A 25351-nucleotide genomic window follows, 5' to 3' on the forward strand; every position below is an offset into this window, starting at 1 on the left:
ACTAATAATTATGATCTCAAACCTATAATCCCTCGGTACCTAGAAGAGCAGAAATATTAAGAAGCACACTAGTCCAACAACTTTTACTATTGCCCAAATGTAGCAGTCAACACAACACATTGGCATTAATATCTACTATTGGAATAAGAGAGAGATTCTTCTGTAGGACAATATTGGATGTAATTTTTTTTATTTTAAACTACATTTTGATAGCATTAAAATTAAAATTCTCTCTCATTTCACAGGCCCGTATTGTCGGCTTTCGAACTCAGAAGGTCTTGTTTATTGAAGTGAGGAACAGATACTGCTGTATTTGTGCGAGAAGTAGCGATACAAAATCGGAGGTGAAAGAGCAATGCTACAAAAATTGGAGCAAATCCTCGACAGCAATGGAAGCTGACATATTAGTCGAAGGGTTCGAAACAGGTATAAAGATGCGCGAATTAAAATATCATTGGATAATTGTTACGATAATATAAGGCACGGAATAATTCAGTGTTATTGTTCCGGAAGATACTATAATACTATCATTTCATTCGTAGGTGATGGCGACAGCAGCGTTACGAAGAAATTGATTGAAGTACCACCCTACGGTATCAACTGCCCAGTACTGGGCAGTTGATACCGTAGTAGAGTGCATAAATCATTTATTGTGCAACTACTGCAACAGGTGGAGGGAAATCGCAAAGAAATTAAACATAATACGGGAAGGGTATCAGTCGCTTTGCGTCGGAAAAGGGAGACAATATCCCATGGAAAGGGACACATTTTCGTTCTTCGGCCGATACTGTAACACTGGACGGAAAAAATAATTTTTTCTCGAGCCCTGGTACCATTCCTGCTGATTCTTATATAAAATGACCACCTGAATCCGAATATGACATCCGTTTTCCTCCATCACCCACCATTTTTTGGGGGAAGGTCCCCCTATAATTTTCATCAATTTTGCAATAATTTGGAGGAATGAAAAGGATTATTTTAGAATTTATATTTCTTATTTGGCTTTTGAGAGTATAAAAGTTCTAAAACATGATAATTAATGGTAAGGATGTACATTTAGGGGGATTAGTTTCCGTTAATGACTAAAAAAAACACTTTAAAAATCATCTTTTTTAATCCAATGAAAATATAAAATCTCAGTTTTATATTCTGCATGGAACTAGAAAGTATTACATTTCTTTTTTTTTAGCTGCGAAATCAAGAGAATTGCCGTCCAATCCTTAGCGGGAGAGGCACTGCGAGGGCCAGAGTAGTAAAGTGAATCTTCCGAGCTATTGCTACATATTTTAATTATTGTTGCTATGCTATACAGCAAAATATTTTTATTAATACTGCTGTTTCTTGCTGTAATGTATTATTATATTTCGGGGAGGATGATGTGAAATAGAAGCTGGAAATGTTTTAAAATACGTGAAAATTTACGAAAAATAGCAAAATTGGTCATTTGAATGCGTTATTACACAATTTACGGAGACTAATTTCCCTCAAATCTACATCTTTACCATTAATATTATTTTTTCAGAATTTTGCACCCCTCAAAACCCCTAGGAAAAATTTAAATGCTAAAATAATCCTTTTAATTTCTCCAAATGACCGAAAAGTGGTAAAAATTGGAGGGGGGGAGTTCCCCCAAAAATGGTGGGTGATGGAGAAAAACAGAGTTCATATTCGGATTTAGGAGGTCATTTTACATGTGAATTCGAAAGAATTATAATTTGAGCAAAGCTGATCATTTGAATCCACACCCCCTTCATAGTTTTGTAAAATGATATAATGTCAGGAAGCATTTTGTTACCACTTGAGGCAGTAATACTTGCGTCATGGATAATGGCAGAAGTAAGTACTATACGGATTTTATTGAAACGTAGGTATTACAATGCGGAAATATCGGGAGTAAAGCCAAAAAGGGAAGGATGTAAGACAAGGGCATACCCAGGGTCATAACTAGGGGGGGCAAGCCATAGTCTAGAAGGGGGCGCAAGCCAAGTTGTGACATTTTAGCATGGAAAAGGTGAATGAAACAAATATTTTAAGAAAATTATAACAGCACATTATTAGATTATGATATCATTTCCTAGAAAAAATATTTTTATTTTACTTACATATCTTATACCTACTAATGCATATCATTTTTCGTGGGTTTAAAGAAAATTTGTTGAATACTTTCGTTTCAAATCAGTACTGATTTTGATGAAAGACTTTTGCGATTTTTGCCTCTGGAGGGGGGGCAGCTGCCCCCCCTGCCCCTCGCCTATGATGTAAGGTTCTATTTTTTCTTGGGGGAAATTCAGGAGGAACGTCAGCTTTGTTCTTACTCATCGTCCTTACTGTAGCCAATCTTTTTTTGATAAAGTTCTACTGTTAAAGGCATGCTGGTACACCAATTGTTACTGGTAATATTTCTTCCTCTGCATTCAATGTGCTCTGCTAAGCGTTTGGCAATTTCATGAGGTGAATTGGATTCTTTGAAAGGGCATCTGGCTACGTGCCCATATAAATTTCAATTTTTAGGTAAATTTTCCTAGCATCCACCACAGCAATGACTTCAATACCATATATCTTTTGCTTTTGGATAGATACTGCGTTACAGGACATCGGCCTCGAAATGGTATAAGTTGGTCAAGGATCGTGATGTACTCTGATGGTGTATTTGTAAATTCAATTTTTTTTGGATATTTTATTAATGAACTCAGTAACTGCGGCTTACTAGTCAATTTTCTTACTTTGTAGTCTAGTGCTAAGGTTATAAAATCTAATGCACCGTAGAAAAAAAATCCGATAGCCCAGTGTACGGGAAAAAATTTGATAGACTTCTTTGCTCCAAATCTCCCTAATATCAACACGGGAAATTTTATACGCACCTGAGAGAAAAAGGGGACTAATAAGAGCTAGTTAATCATCTTCACTCAACTGCCTAGTATCACGATCTCTTGCATAATTTCCAGAAACAGAATTAAAGTAGAGATTTGTGATTTTCACAATTATAACTAATAATTCTGCGCAAAAAGAGGCGAAATGCTGATGATTCATCACACACACTTTTTGCACATGGGTGTATTCCAGGAAGATGAGTCATCGGCGATTTCATCAAGCCAAATGCGAGCGAATGAATTTTAATCGTCTTCACGATGGATCGGAAGCGAGAATAAATTGTAACACTTTCGGTCGCATCGGGTCAAAACTTCGGTTGCAGCAAAACTAGGGAACACTTTGAATATTAAACGTTACTTAGAGTTAGAATTACAAGAAATTAGAGACCAGAAAAACTCCAGTTCGAACGGCATCATTTTATTAAAAAAACATCGAAGAAAAAGTCAATATGACCCGATGCGATCTATTCAGGGTTATTGGCCTTATTAAAGATGTATGTGATGTCTGATGCAATATGCAATTTATGATGTTCCTACCATATAAATCAATAAATATGAAAGATGATAGAAAATCAATTTTCGTTCATTCATTATTTGTCATTTGTCTCATTAGTGTTCTCCCTGCAGCGCTATGATTACTGAATAATCATGTTTCGGAAAGTAACTGTATTGAATACACGTTTTCAAATGGACGTGGGTGATTACTATTTCATTCATACTGAGGAATAACGTAAAAATGTAAAGTTGTACTTAAAAAAAAGTTTCACGAAGTACGCGCATTTCGGTTAGCGTAATTGACTTTTACGATTTTTTGAATAGCACTTAACAATTTTGTGATATGAACGTTGACCAGCTCTCCCCTTCCAGGAGAGTCGAATAAGGAGAGAGCAATGCAAGTAATCGCCTTTCTTCATAGAAGCCGGCCGCACTTCCCAGCCTCGTCGAGAGCGTGCGTATTTGGATTCTTCCAAGAAACGGCAACCGAGTGGCTGAAGTGGGACTAATGCCGCCAGAGAGCAAAAATCAACCTCCGAATCCTGACTATTCTCAATATCGCCCCTCCGCAGTGAAACTTGATACAGCGTCGGGTGTTTTTTTCGGTCGGAGCGAAGCTCGACCCCTCCTCCTTTCCTTTTTTTTCCTTCAATCAGCGACTCCTCCCATTCCACCCAAGGAGGCTTCCCATTCCACTGGCCGTAGCGGCCGACTTCGCAACTAAAATCCGGCGACGGTTGAATTTGGATTTTTGAATTAGGATAGAACACCCTTAATGATTGAATTCTTGCATTTCTCATGCACATAATGGGAGTGCTGACGATCCTTCGTCGTGTGAGAAAATTTACCTTAAGGCGTTAAGCTTGGTGGCCATAACAAATTAGATGTTGAGTATTGGCGTAACTGAGATGGGAATATCCCAGTTTTATTGTTCGGTAAAACCTTGTGAGAGAACAACGCGAGCTACTTGTATGAGAGCATACACGTAGTATTAAATTTTTTTTTCTTCGGTTTCACGAACGACTTATTCAATTTGTTTCCAAAGGCCTGTTTACACGATACATTAACTCGTACAAGTTCATGTCTGTTTGCATGAATGAATTTGGTGGACCGGAACGGAACATGTACGAATGCATGAACCAAATTAGAATAGGTTCTATTTTCTGTGCATGCATTCGCACAAGTTGGGTGGTTACAAGGTGCATTTTGACGTTAATTCTCGCTTTCATACATTTAGACATTAACCCGTACGAGTTAATGCACCGTGCAAACAGGCCTTAAGAAGCAAATGCGATCTTTTAATTGGTGAGATGCAAAAAGTGAGGTTAGAGTAAGGAGCAAGTTTCCTTTCATGCTCCCTGTATAATCAGTCATGAAATTTGCAATTTGCCTAAAAAACTAAGAAATTTACGCAATACTTGGGGAAAATAGAAATGTATGAAGCAATTCGATTTTTGTTCCGCCGAAAACGAGGTGGTCTGTAAAAATTTTATATTTGAAAATACACATTGATTCAGTACAACTTCGTCGTAAATACTATTTTCTAATTTGATGGTTAGGATACAATGAATTTGGGTAATATTGAGTCCTTGAAATATTAAGCAAGTGTTAAATTACAAAGAGAATTTAACTTATGAAGATTAATACGTATAGGGTAGACATTTAATGTTTTATTTTTAAAAATGACAAGCATAAATAACGATTTGTACTTTTTACCCAGAAAAATTGAGGTGAGGTCTTACATTTATTTTCATTTAAGTACTGCAAATTATATTACATGTAAAAATAGTAACGGAATGTAATCTATAATTGCCGAGCAAAATGTTTAATCATAATATTTTTAGATTAAATATTGAGGTAACAAAAGTTAAATATTTTCCGTGCAACTTGGTGTTGACAATTTTTCCGAGAATAACTTTCTGTTAAAATACAAGTGTGGTTGAGGCCACGTTTTTCTGCGGCTGGAGCGTATGAAGTTTGATCCCCTAGATGAATACTCGAGTTTTTACAGAATTTTTCCAATTTGTAGTACTCTTGCTTAGTTGCAATATTTCTCTTTATTTGCTACGATCCAAAACGTTCGGAGCAGAGCTCATCTTCAGCACTTTCTTCTCTGGAATTTTTCTTTCGTCGCTTTCGTCATAATTAGGATTTATGAACTGGGCCAGTTTTGCGATTGAACCTTCCATTCGTTCAAGTTTTCTTCGTATCTCGTACGTTGAGGCCTCTCGAGCTTCTGACTCAGCCGCCAGGAGCGAAAGCTGGGAGGTCAGGAACTCCATCATTTGCGTCCTCTCCACCATTTCTTCCAACCCATCGTCAGATTCCCCGTCGACGCTGTGAATTCCGGAGCTCCTCAAGCTGTACTGCATCGCCCAGTTTTTGTAGGCGTTCCTACGGGAACCTGGCCCCGTCTCGTTGCCAGCTTTGGTCTTCCGTCCAGATCTGGAGGCGACTAGGTTGTAAGAGCCCTCTTGAAGGTGGCGGGGAAGCCTTTTCTCCCTGGGATCGTTTGGCCGTATGTGGATGAACCTATTGTAAGGGGTCCACGAAACGAGGAGGGCCCTGCTCAGGTACGGTTTCAAGATAGCCTTGGGAAATATTTTGAGGAAAATGCGAGAGAAGAGGACGCTCTCGATGTGTGCAACCAGTTCGGCCTGTCGCACCAGTCTGTTGAGCCTCGCCGTTTTCTGCAATCCTTGGATGTCGCTTACGGCTAGACCTACCAACAGATTCGTCAAAATAACGGTGACAAGAATCACGAACGCTAAGAACATCACGTGAGTCGTCCCACTGTACAGAATGTTCGAATCTTCGGAGAAGAAAATGTCCTCATACTCCAGTTCACCGGCCATCATGATGAAAGATTTTAAGAGCGCGAGGTGCGGTGACATGAACGAAGAAACATTGGGGAGGAGTACGCCAAGGCCTAATCCAAACCCCACTAGCAAGCAACAGTAGGCGAAAAGAAATTTGGCAAAGTTGATGGAGACAGTGGTGAACATTTGTACGTACACCCCAAATGTGGGGAAACGTCCTATTATAATCATAAGGTCGGCCCAAGTAAACACTATTCCAATTGCTGCTGCATGGTGCTGCAACATGTTTATCTCACTATAGCGATGATTACCCAGACCATGAAAACAGAAAACACTGATGATAATGAGACACTTGAACCAATTTTCCCACCGTTTCACGTACTTCTCCCAATCATGAGCCACGCCAAACATCTCTTTAGCTATGAATCCAAAGTTCAAAAATATAAGTATGTATCCCGACACGATATATCCTAACGCTATTTCGTCACCACCAACTGGAACTGAAGATGTCTTCAAGTCACCTGAACTATTGGATGCCAGTCCCGTTAAGTTATTCACCATTTTCGCGGTGGAGTTCGGCTGGTGAAGGGAAATAGGTCGCGACATCACACCCACCACGTAAGCCGTGTAGAACGCGACGAAGAGGATTTGGAAAGCGAGGCTGATCAGGAAGTACTTCCTGATTCTCCGCCACTTGAGGTAGAGGAATGATTCGCACAAGGGGTGCTTGAGTAGGTGCCTCATGCCCACTTCGATGAAGCCGAGCAGCAGGGCGCTCTCCACCCTCCGCTCGTAGTAGCAGTCGTCTATCATGGTCGGGGGCGGGTTCGGAGGCAGGAGGGTTCGGAAATCCAGCCGCAGCTCGCAATCGGCGTCCCCTAGATCGTGATCATGAAGGGACACGGAGGTATCCAGCCGCTCGAAGAAACAGGGCAAGGTCTCAGGAGTCCGCCGGACCACGAACGTTAGGGCGGAGACCCCTCCGTTCGTCCGGGCCATCACGTCCGCCCCCGCGTTGATCAACAGGCCGACGCACGTGGAGAACTCGTGCAGGGCGGCCAGGTGAAGCGGAGTGTAGCCAAAGGCATCCGCGCAGTTGACGTTCGCGCCGTGGTGCAGCAGGATCCGGACGCACTCTGTGGACCTCGATTCCTTCACTATCGAGCAGTGCAGTGGCGATCTTTTGTCCACGTCGAGGGCGTTGACATCGGCCCCGCGGGACAGGAGCAGCTCGACCGTGTCCGTGGACTGGGACAGGGCCGCGAGGTGTAGCGGCGTCTGTCGCCTGTGGTTGGTGGCCTTCACGTCGGCCGATGCGTCCACGAGGATCCTGGCGCACTCCACGTTGCCATCTTGGGCTGCCAGGTGCAGTGCGGTGACCTTGGAGTTGTCGTAGCGCGCTCGGACGTCCGCGCCGTGGTCCAGGAGCGTCCGGATGCACTCTGTGAACCCGAAGGCCGTCGCGACGTGCAGCGGGGTCTCCATGAAGACCTGGGGCGTGTTGGGCTTGGCACCGGCCTTGAGCAGTTCCCTGACGCAATCGATCGAGTTGAGCTGCACGGCGTAGTGGAGGGCGGTGTAGCCCTTGGTGATGCCGGCGTCCACGTCGGCGCCGGCTTCGATCAGAAGTTTGAGGCAGGGCAGGCTGCCTGCACAGGCGGCGCAGTGCAGCGGGGTCGCCTTCATCAGGTGGTCCCATGCGTTCGGCTGCGCGCCGTTGCGCAGCAGAAGGGCGACGCTTTCCTCGTCTCCTGCGCAGCAGGCGAAGTGGAGGGCGGTTCTGCGGGGAAATTAAAGGGTGTGATTCATCATTGTATAAGTTTTATGGGAAGTATATTTGGGCAGAATAATTTGATTCAGTAAACAAACATTTTTTAATTTTTTAATTGCCGGCTATAAAAACGCAAATGGGTTACTATTTTAGAAGGGATTTACTAGGACTCTTTGGGAAAAGTTGTTAAACACAGAAATTGAGAAATTGCAGAAATTGGTGACTTTTACGGCTTTCTGAGGGATATTTTATGTATCCTTGCACATGTCTACTTATAAGTAATATTGAACCCATTATGTAAAATAGATGAAACTTAAAAATTTCTCTGAGCTCTGGGGGGGCATCCCAAAATCCCCCCTCACTGCGCCACTGCTTTCGGTTCGTAATCAATCTAATTGAGTTTTTTTATTTCACTTGGCCTAAATTTTTCTTATTCGAACGATCATATTCATTGCAAGAAAAGCCTTGAAAAAGGTATAAAAGTATACCGAAACGTTGGCCAAAAAAGTTTACATCGCAAAGACGAACACTTCGAGACGCTAATCAACATTTTTAAGCCCTCAACTTTAGTCTCATAATTCACGGGGACACGCACCATAATCATGGATGCCTGTAGTAACCAGGGATGGCAAGTTAAACGATACGAAAGTGAAAACCAGTAAAATTTTAATAGTTTCGTTACCAGGAGCGAAACGTAGAAACGAAACGAAATGGATTTAAACCCGAGGAGCTAAACTCAGGGTCGAAACGAAATCGGAGTCAAAACTACTTCGGGTCGATACTACTGAACTAAAACTCTGGGACGAAACGAAACGTAGATAATGTTTCGCACCGCAGGGACCACGTGCTTCACCTACGAACAGTTTAGTTTCGATCCACACTTCGAGTACGAACTATGGTTGAATGGAGTAGATGTTCTGTCCACCGCCATTAGATTATTGGGGAACTCATATGTGTACCACTAACAGGAGAACGCAAACGGGTCATTCGATTTTTTAGCTCGATGTTTTAACCTCTCCACGCGTATTTCAAACGTAATGGGTCGAAACTACTCCCTCTTATCCCCCTCCAGTCAACTACTGGGATCGAAACTAAACTATGAACATTGGAGTTTGGATTAATTTAGTTTTTTTCCAGGAGTCAAGTTTCGTCCCGGGTAGAAACTAAACTTCTTGGTGATTTTAATTTCGTGCGGGAGTTAAACTAAACCTAGGCCTCTTATTTTCGTTTCTCTTCGGATCGAAACGAAACATGTTCGTTCCGTTTCACTTTCCAAACCTGGTAGTAACCGTTTCCATGGCATTTTATTACGCTTATGTTAGCATCAAGGTAATCCAACTACCGTAGGGAATATAGCAAGTAGAAAAGGAATTCGTGTAAGGGGTACACCCTCATTTTTGACCGCGATTATAGGGAAAAAAGCGTACCTCTTATACGAGTTCTTTACTTATTAAATATTAGGGATGAGTCCATTCCAAATATCTCAAATCAATTCCCGATTCTCGGTTCCGATTCCATTGCTTCTTATTGATACTAACAAGCGGGATATTGATTTGTCAGTGGCATTTTTGTCATCAAAATTTCAGCATTGAATGGAATAAAGAAGCAAAGACAATTAAGTGTCCCAAAAAGTATATTTATTAAAGATAGCGAATTAGTATTATAGTAATCTATCATCAGCTTTAATGAAATAAAAAACATTTTCAAACATAAAGTGTTAACTTAATAATGTACAGTGTGCAATGGCTCAGGTGAGCGGCGGCCTTCCCTTCATGCCCCAAGCTTATAGTCTCTTTTTTAAATTATTTATCTGACTTGAATCGATGGAATCGGAATGGACTCTAGGCGATCGACACTCGATTCCGATTCCGTGCCCGAGAATCGGTGGAGTCAAGAATCGAGTTTTGTAATCGAATCTTCACTAGCTAATATTTTACCTTCCATCGCAGTCAACGCCGCCCGAATGTATCCTGTCCTTCTCCAATAGTCTCTCTATGAGCCGCGGCAAGGCGCACCACGCGGAAACGAGCAGAGCTGTCGATCCGTGACCTCTGAGGACGGCCTCGTCAAGCCCCTTGTTCACCTTGTCCTCTTCCAGTTTCCTCTTCGTCTCCTCCCAATTCTGCTCCAGCTCGATTCCAGCCTCTAGGAGGTCCCAGAGGCCCTCGCCGCCCGGTAGGGCCTTCAATGATGAGGCAATGTCCGCGGGCGACCATATGTTCCTGCATGACCCTACCACGCGGGAGAATCTCCTGGTCATGTTGAACTCGTGAGCGTTGTAGCACCTGTGGTAGTTGATGTGATTAAGTGTGTTTTTCCTTTCCATATGTCACTCCGGGATGGCCTCGAAGACCTGTGCGATTGGGTTGTCAAGATGAAGCGGCCGACCTGCAAGAGATTGAAATTACATGTAGAATTAGCATGCGACAAAGATGTGGATTAAATTACTGGCATCATTTGATACCTACTATTCGGAGGTTTGTTTCATTAAAATAAATGTTTGGGGAATATTCTGTAAAAATATACACCTGTTTAAATCAATTTTCTAGTCCATTCGAGCTCTAATAGCGTAAACCTTATTGTGACGTTTATACGTGGAAATCTAGTTGGCATTATTATTGGTATAATTAGAACACTCATATCAGTATTCTTGTTAAAATTCATAATACGAAGTAAAAACATAGTTTCTTTATTCATATCATATTCATTCTTAATATAAATTCAATTCTCAGTATTTGTATAACAGAACAAGTGAAACAAAAGCAGATATAGTAATTGCACGTATAGTCAAAAGCTTGCGGTCGATTCATGCGAATTTCGTCCAAATGGTTTTGATTCTCTGAAATTAGTTTGCAATTAGTCACAATTTACTTCGTAGATGCATGTCATCTTTCAGTGCCACCTTCGATATGTTCTAAAACTCAATATTTTTGTTGCTTACTGATCCACAACCAGACATTATTTCCTAATGTGTGAGAACGGTGAAGACCAAATTCGAAAATATAAATGCCTCGCCATACGAACTTGAGGTCGAAATTAGAAGATTTAAAATGATGATTCTTCTGCTATTAGTGTGCGAATACCCTATCTGAAGTATTTGAATCGACTGAATCAATGTAATAAAAGGAGAGAAAAATAAAAGAAGACGGAATTTTAATAAATTGAGAACACCAAAAGTAGCTATGCAAAATGAAGCGTTTCAACGTAACAGTAAGATTGAAAGTTCGCTTGAAAAGAGAATGGAGTTTGGCAATTGAACGCGAAGATTATGTATTGCTTTTAATGTCCCAGGGAACAAGCTGAAGTTTTCCTAACGGTTCTCGATGAGGTCGCTTTCTTTCGGGTTAGATTGGATAATAAGAATGCAGAAGAGACAGCGACATAATATTTATACATTTTAAATCATCTGAAAACAATAAAATCATCTTCTGGCTTCTTTAAAGGGGAAATAACCCTACGAAATATATGGGGGCTGTTGTGTCCACTCGAATTACATTAAGTGACCTGCCAACTCCTCCTCCCCCTATTGGTCAGGTGCCCATCTCGTGTTTGAATTTGACCTTGGTTCTTGGTTACATTCCTCGTCGGACGTGCGCGGAATTTCCTCGAAGACACGCCCACTTTTTTCCATTTTCGTGATTTCACTGTTGACCTTTCTCTCACCTTTCTCCACGCTACTAATTCTTCCTTTCTTTTGTCGACTGCCTATCGTGATATTATCAGTCCCTAGTTCTTTACTCTGATACGCGTCGAATTACGTCCATTAATGGAGATCGGTGAATTGAAATTTATCAGAGAAACTTACCGAGACAAATGCTTATATTAGTTTCAGAATATGCTTAATTCGATTTTGGCGACCACATGTAGATTAAGGTGATTTTAATCACGCACATTTTTGTTATGATTATCTTAAACGTTGAATCATAAATAGCTCCATATTGAGCGTTGTTAATATCGAAGTGGGAAATCATATCTATGGCATCTCTTTTTTGTGCATTAATGTGTGCGATTATTTCGCGTCGCAGTAGAATTGAAACATGAAATTCTGAATGTCCGAGGAAGTAAAATAAATGTGGACATAAACTAGGATCTACTCATCTTTGTGCGAGAATCCTACTGCCTCTTTAATGGCCCCATATTCAACTTATCGTCTGCTTTCTCGCTTACTTATGGTGAGTTTTGAGTTATCAATGTTGCTATACGTAAAATTAGCTGAACAAAAAGTTGATACAATGCGTAATCAAAATCATACGAAATAGATGGTTTCAAAAGAATTTTAAAAAATCTAAATTATTATGGTAAATACTGTAATTTCCATGGAAGGATTCATATGACTCAACACAAAGTGACTTTTTAACGCAATGAATTACGTTTTCAATCATGTCACGATTATCGTGTGGTAACATTACCTTCCAGTGACAGCATGAGAATGCCATCGTCCACGACTGTTAGAAAGTGAAATATGGCTTTGAATTGACTATGAAAGATGTTTCCCCTTACAATTGTCTTTGGATTGAGGAAAAACCATTGAAATCACCGAAACACAGAAAATTGTTGGTAGGAAGATTATTCTAAGGCCTGATTTTACGTGAAAAAGGTGCACTGGAAGAGATTGCGTTGACATGATTATTCCGGGTTGTAATTATTTTCATCCCCTGTTAAAACCATCGTTTGCGATCAGAAGTTTGATTTTCTCATTTTCCGAGAGAATGATCTCTATATCCTCAGCCGGCTGAGAACCCTTTAGGTCAGGGGTGTCAAACACGTGACCCGCTCTCTTACTCTGTATTTTGTATCAGTTATAGTTTACACATATTTATGACATATTTCAAGAGCATATATTTCATAAAAATGTATTTCTGAAAGCCCTTGTGAAGCAGTCAGATATTTCAGTATTTATATTAATATTATTATTATTATTATATTGTACAAGTTGGCTATTTGCCAGGTGGTAACAGTTTATACGAAATAAAAAGAAAAGAAAAATATTGCAAATGAGAAACCAAAATGAAACTAGAAAGTATTAAAATTCAGTGATATTAATTTTCCAATATTAATCCTCTACTCCTCTTTTTGAAAATCCTTACGTTGTTAGGGTAGGGCTTAAACAGTTATGCAGGGAGTCTATTCCAGACAATCTGCGGCCCGCGGCACCATGACTTATACAATCGCAATCGACACTTTAAGATTTAAGCTCCTTTTCCTTTAAGATTTACAGCTCTTGCAGTTGTAAGATCAAAACTTACTGGCACTTCATCCATATTACCCTCATGCATTTCTTCTACTCCGAAAATGTTCTCTTTCACAAATTGTCCACATTTTATCATCTTGGCCTCCTAATCTATATAATTCTCCTGTTATTCGTCCTGAAATACATATGCGGCCCTCAAGCTGTATGAGTCGGCTAATGTGGCCCGCCAAGGTGAATGAGTCTGACACCCCTGCTTTAGGTAGCTTGTGAGTTACTATGCTAACCCACGTGGACAATTATTCAAGCTAACTTATAGTTTCTAATGATAAATTTTAAAATAACGTAAACGTTGAAAAATAACTTAAATTTCTAATTGAATGTGACCCTTTTGATCAAATCATTTAATCAAAAATTATATAAAATTAAATGTAAATTGAATTAATTTCATAACGTTATCGGCGACAGTAAATAAGGTGGTTTCTGGTTCGCATGGTAAGTCTAAAAGTCTTCCTAATTCCAACTATGTCAGCCTGAAAATGATCTCATGTGATGAAGATTCAATTGATTAAACTGAGATCTGAATCGAACTGCTTTTAACTGAAATCAATGAGCTGCTTTACATACCATAAAAACATTATAGTCGCAAGTAATAAATGTCTGATTGAGAGCATGATAAAAAAATATGTTCTCTAAATTGTCATCTCAAGGAAAATTATAATTCCATACCGTACGAAACAATGAAATCTCTGTGCGCATCGAAGCAGATATTTTTAGACGACTATGCTATGAAAAACGTCTGAAAGAGTATGTACTCGAAACTGGTGTGTATTTCGCCTTAAGTTTAGTCTTCTCTCATCCACCACCTGTCGCGTTCATCTCTAGTATTTCGGGCGAAGTCCTAGCATTCTGTTGTAATGTACAATAATGTTTGTCACTCTTTATTAATTACAAACAAAGACATATTAAAAATGCAAGGAGCTTTAAGTAACCTCGAAGGCGGGCCTGTGTTTAGGTTATATAATAATCTTTCATACATTGGTTTATAAATAGTGGAAAAAAAGGGCATGTACCAACATTTACAAAAATAATATCTTTGACGCACACGTTCACTCTTTCCCAGATAGGTCAGAATCGCGTCTTTCGAGTACTAAATGGATAAATCACAAGTTCAATATTGCTGATAGCGTAGGAGACAGTAATTTCGGGGAGTTCCCTTGAGGTCATCTGGCTTTCCCCATACGCTTTGCCCCTCTAAACCAGTTTCATTGCCTCTCGCACCTTCCTCAAGAGCCACATTAAATAATTCGTTTCAGAAACCTGTTCCGGGAATTCCCTCTCCTCCTGATCTGCGCTGTCTGCCTAAAACCGCTTTCAACTGCTTTCGCTCTTTGTAAACAAAACTGTTGGCCGATTTCATACCCAATAGGATTGATTGCTGGCGCTGATTGCGACATTATTTGCGTCAGTGTACGCCCATACTCATTGTCAGTATTTACCTCGCCTTGGAGCAAGGATTTCATGGCGAGTGCTACCGATTGAGGCCTAAAAATGGCTTGACATCGGCATAGTATGGTCACAGAATTAATATAATTTTTCTCTCCATTCCCTGGCTCCAGAAACTGAATAATTTTTATCTGCGCATTATCCAGCTATACATTTGGCGTAATTTTATCAATATGAAGACCAATATGGGTAGAAAGGAAGAGCATAATGATTATGAGCCTTTATTAAACCAATTTCGGCATTTTAATTTGAATAAATGTACGATTCGAAAATGAGGAATCGGTTGAGAAAAAAGTGAACGGCTTAGCGGAATAAGGGTGTTTTTTGGAGGGTGGAAATCATTGTTAAACTTCGGTCCAGAGTCGGTTGAAATCACTGTGAAGATCCAAGTATATTCGAGAGACTAGACATTTCTACACGATTTTATTCTGCCAGGTGATAGCATAATTCTCTTAAACCTCGCTCAATTAGACATTATTAGAATGGAAGTGTTTTAATTACCATTATAATTAGCTCTATAAATGATAAACGCCGCCAGCCTTTATGAATGCATGAAGAAGATTTACTGGTTGGAACGAAATATAGGGATCTAGGTCATCATGAAGGCCAAGTTGGATTATTTCTTCTCAGTAATTTCATGCTGGCCTAACGATAGACCTGATAAGGCCGAATATTCTATCAAATGACTATAATGGTAATAGTATATATAATCTGATTTTAGAATTAAAATTACTAATTATGGATTTAAAACATTTTTTATAACGAGTTTAATGTGCTTACGTTACTTTGCCTGATTGGACCCTTTTCTTAGGATAAAAAATTGCTATTGCATAGAAGACCGTTCCTTGCAGCATCACATCCCTATAATCTCTTTTACATACTGTTAACTAAGGCTTGTTTTAAAAAAAAAGAATTTTATATATTTTATTGTCCTAAAACATTATTTCTCCACTTCTCCTGTGGAAAACGTGAAATTAACCTTGATTGGCTCATTTAAGTAAGCTTAATTGGACTAGAGTTCGCATGTCACTCATTGGAGACAATGAAAATATTCAAAGTCTAGATTCCACACCAAAATTCACATCGTTAGCATCTTTTTTTCCAGCAATCTTTTCCCGGAAAAGGTAATTCTCGTTTTGTGGCAATTACCGCGACGGGAGAAGGCATTTCGCTCCGTTCCCTATCCGTCTCAGGCCGTTAAACAGCCACAGTGGATAGAAGCGACAGCCAGAAACACAATATATATTCCTTCAGGATAACTATTTCCATTAGAGAAGACTTTTTCGGTAGAAAAAGGGGATTAAAATTCTTAATTGTCGAAAAAATGGGTGGATGCAAATGAAATGTGCCTGAAAAACTGCCGTAATATAATTTTTTTCCCGGCGAACAATTGCAGTGAAGTTTTCTCGGGTTTCGACCCGGGTCAGGTCCGCCCATCGTCATCAGTGATTCAGGAATCCAATCCTGAATCCATTGGATTCCTGAATACCTGATGACGATGGGCGAGTTGTCGGTCGAAACGTTGGAAGGAGAAATGGTGGACCTGACCCGGTGCCAAACCCGAGAAAACTTCACTGCCGTATAAGTCGTTTTGTGATCAAATCCGTTTAAAATTTGGCATAAAATTGGGTTACATTTTTTGATTTGGCAAGAATTTCAATAAATCAGTTAACTATTCAACGTTATATTTTAAGCATTACCATTTTTATGCAGCTTCTCATTATCTCTACACCTATACTTCACTCAAGACGATCTCATTAGAGACTGCGAGTGAGATTTGTTTAAAGCATTGGCTTGTTAAAAATATAGCTTTTCGCCGCTAAAAAATCACGCAAAGTTTTTTAAAGAAAATTTCTGGACGATTTCAACCATAGATGCGAGTGAATAATATAAACGACCCAACGCGAAGTACTCCCATAGGAATACTTGTCACGTTTCCAGAAGATGGGAAAGAAAGTCAACGTTGAAGCCAAACCAAGACCACAATTGGCAACTCTCCTTGGCGATGAAACTATCTTTCATTTGCATCCAGTTAGATTTCTAAAGCCTAAGTTTCCAAGATTTAATGGTCTTTTTTATTCTGAGAAAAAAGTGGATTTATTTCCCCACCAAGGATTGAAAGAATGTAAATGGTCGTAGTAGACACAACTACGTGGATATCCATACTTTCTCTTGAATTGAAGAACTTTTTGTGGACTGCGTTGCCATGAAAGTACGAAAATTGACCTTCTATTCCTTTTCAAGGATGAATCTATTCGTCCTTTTCATTCGCGCGAGAAAAATTTAACGAATCATTTATGATATCACCGGTTTCCCAATACTCACTTAAATAATTATAATGCCACTGCGATTGAAGAATTTTATGATTTCCAATATGACCTTTAATTTTCGAAGGTTAGGATGATCGAAATTGATAATCTCTCTGGAAAAGAAGGAAAATTAGGAATCAGCGTTAGCTATAGTGGTTCAATCGAAGAGTGAACAAGGCTATTTGTGCCTTCTTGGAATATATGTATTTGGAAGAAAATTTTTGGAATGTCTAAGGGCAGCCATTGTTGGAAAACTGAAGGAGAAATGCGAGTAGTGAACATTCCACTATATCCTCATTCCGCGGGGTTGTCCTCGTTTTTTTAATGGCTGTCGGCGAGGAATATAAAGTTTCATGGAATGCTACTGGTTGGAAGTTGGGAGCCTTCCATCAGAGGTTCATTTAGAATTCTTTTAGTTCTGCGATTGATTTATAATTGGTAAAACTGCAAGGCAATGGCCGACTTACGACTGCGTGTCAGAACCAGATGATTCTGGTTCGACACTCACCATGAGATGATTATACTTTTTCCTTTCATGGATGTTGTATCCTACTATCGCTTCTATTGGAATTAATATATAATCTACACTCTTCTATCTGTGTATCTTTTATTCATCTACTAGTTTTGGATAGAATATAAAATATTCTATTCTAAATGCTGTAGAGTTTGGTTGATCAGAAGTTATCAAATGCTGTTAAAGCATCAATATTCATGCTATGGAGAGGTGAGCTTTCCAAAGTCTGCGTTCCTAGGGAGGCTGTATTGACTGCCCCACTTCGTAAAATGTTTGGGTGATAGAAAACTCAATAAAAAGGGATATACAATTGTTATCGAATACATGAATGCTAATGATTAAACTAGTCGACTTGGAAAAGAACTTTGAGAAAAAATAAGGCAACGAAGTAAAAATGGAAAAGAATAGATCTTTTTGTTGCCGTAGCACCATTCCATAAAATCAGCGTTCTCTAGCGGTAGCGATCTACAGGAATGTCTAGTCAGTTGAAATTGAGTGGAATTCACGTCTGTTTTCTTAGCGGTGAAACTTTCTTTCCCATGGGATTACGTAACGAGTGAGGGGGTAATGAAGGGTTCTCAATCCAGTCTTAATCGCGTGCGGTATCCAGGGAGTCAAAAAATCCGCTGTTGTTGAGACATAAGCGTGTTCTCACTGATGGCTGAACTTGAGGCATTCGCATCAGTAGTTCTTTATGGGCATCACAAAATACTTTGAGACCGATGCAACTCGTTTACATAAAAGTGCGTACAGTTAGATAGTGCTAAAGAGACTGGAAGGCTGTCTAAAGAGACTTCAAGTGGTCTATTAACGGCTACGATGACTACTTCGACACCCAATTAGAGATGAGTTCACTTTTTCCATTAATGGATTCCGTGTCTTACTATCGCCGGAGTTGGACAGATTGAAATGAAATCTTCCTTTTCTAAAAGTTGTGGAGTGTAATTAATCAGTATTTATCAAATGGTATTATAACGTGAAATATATGGTGTAATTGACAAGTTTTGAATTGTCTGTTAAATTTAGCATCGTATGGAATGATTACTATTAAATTTAATGAAGACTCTGCATCATTTATGCTCTTTAATTTATCTTACGTCTATCATTCTGTGTATCACCTGAAAGGCTCATAGAAAACTCACCGCATTTCTTGTTATTTAGCGTCCCATCGTTTAAGTCCGCCCGTCGCTTTTTTTAAATTTTACTAAAAAATACTGCTTTGTTAATATCTTCCCATATAAGATCGCAGCATGCATTCATTCAGTAGATCCATTAGGTATCGATTCGCAGGTAAGGATACTGGAGGATAAGATTATCAACTATAAGAGTGACGGAAGAAAGAAGATAAAGAAGAATGAGAATCGAGAGGGTCAATTAGACGAATAAATATTTAATGGAGTACTGATGGCCATTTAGTATACCATTAAAATGCATTGACGACGTTAATTAGGAGAAGAAAAATAACCCACAAGGACCTGTACTAATGATAATAACTTGTTATTTCGGTTGATGGAATCAGACCCCTTGTGGTGGAGCATTTCTTATCGAGAAAGGAAATCCGCGTTGGTCACTTTGTACTTTCGTGTAGAAGCCGTTGCAGGAAACATGAGCATGCTATGGCTGTGACTTAGATGCCAGTTTTTTTTAGAAAGCCTAAACTTGGTCTTCCCTCACCCGTTTGGGCAAATATATTATTATTATTTAACCTTGTGAAAAGCCGCGCGATTTGTCGATGAAACTATCTGTAGTACAATAGTATTTACGTTGGCGTATTTAGGGGGGTGGGAGCACGGGTATACGTGCCCCCCAAGACGCTTAAAAAATAGTCAATGTTTTTAATACGGTTATCATTACGTTCTGTTTGTTTTGTGCATTACGGAGCCTCGATCGCCAAAGTCAAGGGGACAAATTTGAGTTATTTGGTCATTCGCATGTCAGCGCTCAAAGAAAAGCATCGCCCAAGTGGGTAAGGGGCTCGAAAACGTTGTTATTATATACGTGACTATTTAAAATGTTCATATTAAAAACTTTCATGCTAAAATAAAGAGAATATATCGCACAGTAATTGTTGTACGCTGTTTTTAATCTCAAAATTAGATGCCCGTTTGCCTGCCAGACCCCTGTGCCCCCCCCCAAGAGAAAACTCTGCATTCCTTGTTGAGAATTTGTGATTATTTTTATGCCTACTCAGCGAACCAATGAATGAGGATTTTCCTCCGCTTTCCCTACAATTCTCACCTCAAACTACCGGCTTCTCTCTCCGCACACGGCTCTCGTGTTGCTACCACCAGACGCTTCACTGCGTGGGCCGCTTATCTCACCATTCATTATTATTTTTTCCCACGACACAACCACTGGTGTTCCTCGATACGCAAACACTACTCATACACACACTAGCGAGGAATCCTCTTCAATAAAATTCACTCTTGAACGAAACCAGACACTCCTCCTTGTGACACACTTTAGAGGGAATCGAGCGGCACCGTTTCTCTCCTTCCTAACTCGAGACGGGGACTTCCCGACAGAAGTGCGCCATCGTTTTTTACGTTGCGTGTGTACGACCACAACAAACCTTGGTCAGCCCTCGGCGAACTTCCTACACGGCCGCTGCGACATCGGCGTAGTTCGCCCGCCCAACTCTGCGGAGGTTCTCACGAGGCACTGTCTCCTTCACAGTCTCGCGACGGGACTCTTCCCGAAAGGAGTACGTTGGAGTGGATTTTACGCGGACACTGAAATTTTCGGTCAGCCTTTGAATCTCCAGAACGGCCGCTGAGACATCGGCGCTGAAGTCGTCTCGATGATGGACGGAAAAAATCGCCCGACACTTCAAATGGACTTGAGTTTCACTTGAGTTTCCCGAGAGAAATGGAGGGGAGAATCTTTTAAGCGGGTAATCCAAGCGTCGATCTGCCCTCGGTGAATCTCCACTGCGACATGCGTGCAGAGATCGTCTCGATTACTGTCGGAAACAATCGCTCGACACTTCTAATGTACTGGAGTTTCACAGTTTCCTTCCTTCAGAGAGTCGCGATGGACTCCTTTCAAAAGAGATGTGTTGGAGCAGCTTTTAGGCGTATAATCCAAACCTTGGTCAATCCTTCGGCACAGTCGCTGCGGCTTTGTCGCCCGGGACGTCTCGATTGTCGGCGACAATCGCCCGCACTCGACCGCTTCCTCCGAGGGAAACTGTATAACTCTCCTCGGTTCGAGACGGCATTCCTCCTTCCTCCAGGTCTGTCTTCCGACGTGGTGAGCAAGGTGGAGGGCGAGCGAGTTCCTTCCCTTCACCGCACTCTCTTCCCTCCTCCTCGTCGATCCGAGATCAACGTGAGAAGCTGCGCGACTGTTTCGGGGCGTAACCTTGGGGTCTTCTTCTCCCCTTTGCCTCACGCGCGGGACCGCCCGAGCCTTGAAACCTCGGCCTCACCTTCCACTGCTTCCGCAAAGGACTGCGGGTCGCCGTGGGCGTCGGTAATACCGGGAAGAGGATGGACACTTTTCCGCGTCGGCTGCCGCGCTGTCATCTCCCTTGTGCATAAACGGTGTTGGAAAAAGACGGATTATTGGCACACCATGGCTCATAAGCAAACGAAATATTCGGAAAGATTTATCATCAACCCCCATATTAATATACTTCAAAATGAACTGCGAAAATTCCAAAAATCATTTGCTTCCACTTGTAATCCACTATTAAATCTCTGGGACTACCTTCCTATAAAACCAAAACATAGATACTCTAAATTTGCCCTCAACCCTACCCGCATTTCCAACCCTAATTATCTCATATGCCATGACTCAGTACAGTATTTATAAAAAGTGATTTATTATTTGCCTGTGAAACAAAATTATAAACGCAACACCTAGGAGACAACCACTTTGGCTGGGAACTAAGGCACCGCAGAACAAGAGAAATACGAGCGAGCGAAGTTCTAATAAGAGGGGCGGTCTGGGGTTATTAGAGACCCTCGGCTGGGGTTCATGATGAGGCTCTCCTGCCCGGGGGATTTTTCCACCAAAATCCAGTGGAGACACTGCAATTGTTACGAGCGTAAGTCTCTTCTGCACATTGTAACATCAATATTCGCCGTAGTCCCGTTGTTGCAGCGGGCGACTCTTGAAATAGTTAGTCCGGATCAAGTTTCTCGGGAAGCCTTTTTTTCTCATGCAGCTGTATACCCACTCTGACAAAACTAAAAAGTTAAAATAATATTTCTACAAAAAATGACGTTTTATTAAAAAGAAGAAAATAACAGCCTACTTAGACTACTAAAACTTTCAAAATTGTTTGATGAGAAAGTTACAATAACCTTTAGAAGAACATTTGAGATATCATAAAACAAAAACGTGGTGCGCGTGTAAGATTATAAAATTGATACCTGCTGGTCAGTAGGTAGGTAACATCCTTGGCTCTTAGGGAAAGCAAATAAATTTTACATGCGCGCCACATCTTTCGTTTATGATATCTAAAATGTTCTTCTAAAACTTATTGTCACTTTCTCATCAAAAATATTTGAAAATTTTATTAAAGTAAGTGGCCATAGGTCGTTATTTTCTTCTTTTTAATGAAACATAACTTTATACAAAAATTCTGTTTTTATTTTGTAATACTATTACGTCATTTTACGGCTGCCTGATCAAAACAGAAGACACGTTAAGGTTTTCGTATGAAGATTTTCGCAGCTTATTTTATCTATGCTTGAGGAGGTTCTCGGATATTGCTGTGCAGAAAACATTTTCACTCAACGTTTCACTCCTCCTACTGGGAGCGTTATCGAGAGAATGGAAATTGAAAGAGAATTCCATTCTCTTGATAACGCTCCCAGTAGGAAGAGTGAAACGTTGAGTGAAAATGTTGCGTACGCAGCAATACCCGAGAACCTCCTCAAGCACACGTTAAGGTGCCGAAAGAATATTTGACTAAAGCCGCTGAAGTTATAAATTATTTTATTATGAATTATGCAGAATACCCAAGTCTACTAGTGCGATGAACTAGCTTTCGTATACGTATTTCTGTCTTCTTTTAGCATTAATCTCCTGGACAAGGAGACGTAACCTTTGAGGGAGTAAGCTTTCTCTTTGAACGTGTCTAAATTTATTCTTCTCCTTCCTATGCTAGTCACGTTCTTTACGAAAGCTTACTTGTTTCGACTAGGAAGGGAAAAAATTTGGAGAGAAAATAATAGATTTGCACCTCAACGGTTGACAATTCCATTTCCTGTATGGAGCGTCTCTGTATGTCATAGAAAGCGAGAATATTATGACATAAAGGGGAATGGAATTATTTTCTTTGTCGTGCGTACATTTTTTCCCTCTCCATTTTTTACTCGAGTACTTTATGGTTATTTTAAGGCCAGGTATGTCTGGAAGATAAATGAAGAAAATACCACTCATTGAATTGTAACTATATTATGTTCTTTTCGAAAATTTTCGGGAAGAGTCTGAAAGCTTTTCAAGGTGATGGAAACACCACTAGATGTCAGGGCGCTCGTCAGACTTTGGTTTACAATTAGGCGCCAAATGAGCAGTTTTTGAGTCTATGAGTGACAAATTTCATTATTTTCAAGAGGGCGTCTGTGTATGAGTGAGTGCGGCGAAGTCATTCATGAATGAAGCTCGGCCTCAAAGCGTTAAATGATTTTTTCACTTGAATTTGGGGTGGGAGAAGTTCCCCTATTGTACATGCCACTATCCAGTAAATTCAATACTTTGCAAGATTCGCTGAGATAATTTTGTGTGGAGAAGTGTAACACCTTAATTGTTGAATGGGTAGGTATAAATCTTGAAAATTCTAAAATTCCAACTATATACATACTGCCTCATCAAATCACTCTTCTTTTTCAGAAATTTCTATTGTTTTATTATATTTGTTATTAAAAAAATTCAAAATATAAAAAATGAGAATAAAAAACAAAAAAATGATACCAAGAATATTGCTTATTGCAACAGATAAAAAAATAAAAATTACTAGGAAGGAAAAAATAGGGCTAATAATTGATATGTTGCAAAATTTACTTTTTATATGCATAAATGTATTTTAGCCAATGTTACCATTTAAGTTTCTGCTGAAAAAAGCAACGCACTGCCCATACAACACAAACAGATGCCGAAATAATTAATTTTTTGTTTACCAGCTGGTTGTGGTAAACATGATTTTCCGATACAGCGGTATACAGCGCGAGAAATAATTAGAGTCGCGAATATGTCAATCCTACCCTCGGGTATAAATAATGCTTTCCCTTGCCTCCGCCCATAGGTGAACCACTTGATTATTTCATGGACGAAACTCCTACCAATGTGTTTCACTAGGATACTGATGGCATCCGTTATCGGCTGGTTTCTGTAGTCAGCTCCAGTAGTTCAGAGAAAAATAATTGCTGTAGGCTTATTTGCTGCCCCACTTAATTGCTCCTCAGCTTCAAGTTCCTGTTTGTCGTATTTAAGGAATTATGAACAGAGAGTGAAAGCTAGAGAAAGAGAAATAGGAATGGAATATTGAGAAGGTAATTACCTGCAATTCATGAATGATTTAATCGATCATCCTTTTCGAAAGTCTTTGGCTCCTTTTATTGAAATAAAATGGATCATATGAAAATTTAACTGTAATGTTTCAACCGTTCGAATAAGTTTAGTTACTGCATGGATTTATTTGTGTGTGAATTCCTTTAAGTTGTTTCAACGACCGGGGCCGTTCCGCACTAGTAGGCAAGTGTATCATCACCGAAAAAGCCGTGGGGTCAAGACTGCGGATTCGAATCTTGCCCAAATACATTCGGTATTACTCATTCATTCATAAATTCGGCAGCTTGTAATCAAATGAGACATCTTCACTTAAGAACAACCTTAAATTAAGATTAGAGAAATAAAAGCGAAAATGTTTGCGGCTAAGGAACATTTTTGAAGCAAAGGGGAATCGATGACTTACTTTATTTTGTCAACTTAATGAACTTTGTAACTCAACCCAGGGAAAACTACTACGTCTACAACATTCATCTTCCACAATAAGTTGCAAACATTAATTTAGATAATTAACATGGCTCTTGTGTAGTTTTAGAACGTATATTTTGCTGTAAAATAACGAAAATGTTTAAACACTCTCTAGTCTTACAGTTTACCCCGAAAGAAAAAATAAAATTGATAGAAACACTTCTTCAGAACGCTTTTATTGGATAAAAACGGTTAAATTTCAATGCAATCACTTTGATTGCCCAGCTGATCTTGTGCTATTTCGTTTGTAACTCGGGTGCCATGTGTAAGAGGGAAATCAGCCAACGTATCAGAACTTCCAAAGTCCATATATTGAAGAATATTTTTATTTTTTTGTATTCGTGTTTTTATTCAAAAGAGCTAATTAATTATCTCCAGATTTGGGAATTGATCTAGTAAATGTGATCGGATTACTTTTAACAATTACTTATGCAGTAATTTGTACTTGTAACAATTACTTTATCCGAAATGTAATGTACTCCTTATAGTGAAAGAGGAATCGTCACTTTCGTTGTAATCGTTACTTGCTCATGATCGACTATAATTTTAATGATTTCACTTTTTTATCTAGGCCTACAGATAACTTCGAATCCCTGAGTGCTATAATTTGCTTGCGTAAAGTTCAGCCATTCTATTGCTGCAGTTAATTTACGATGGATACAAAATATGACAACCCGTGTGCTGTTACAGCAGTTATACCTAATTGTATGTATCGCGAGTGAAATTGAAAATTTAGAAACTTCTACTAATCAATTATACCACATGTTTACTGCAACATTAGAAGGTAGCCAAGTGGTCCATAAATTTGACTATCTTAAAAGAAGTAATTGTATTTGTAACAGTAATTTTAGCGATTTAATTTTTAAAATCAGTTACTTGGACTAGTAATTGA

At 39.7% G+C, this 25351-nt stretch overlaps 1 protein-coding gene across 1 annotated transcript in view; it reads right to left on the reverse strand.

Annotated features, from left to right (window-relative positions):
* Nucleotides 1-20862, reverse strand: part of LOC124158196 — a 48357-nt gene extending 27495 nt beyond the window's left edge. The window contains exons 1-3 of the mRNA XM_046533384.1: nucleotides 19711-20862; nucleotides 9893-10343; nucleotides 5426-7964 (exon numbers count right to left, since the gene is read on the reverse strand). Coding sequence (XP_046389340.1) covers nucleotides 5426-7964; nucleotides 9893-10281 — 2928 coding nt within the window. The 5' untranslated portion in view covers nucleotides 10282-10343; nucleotides 19711-20862. The remainder of the gene's footprint in view (nucleotides 1-5425; nucleotides 7965-9892; nucleotides 10344-19710) is intronic.
* Between the last annotated feature and the right edge of the window lie 4489 nt (nucleotides 20863-25351).

The sequence above is a fragment of the Ischnura elegans genome, chromosome 4 (genome assembly GCF_921293095.1).
Source record: "Ischnura elegans chromosome 4, ioIscEleg1.1, whole genome shotgun sequence".
In the NCBI taxonomy this organism is placed as follows: domain Eukaryota; kingdom Metazoa; phylum Arthropoda; class Insecta; order Odonata; family Coenagrionidae; genus Ischnura; species Ischnura elegans.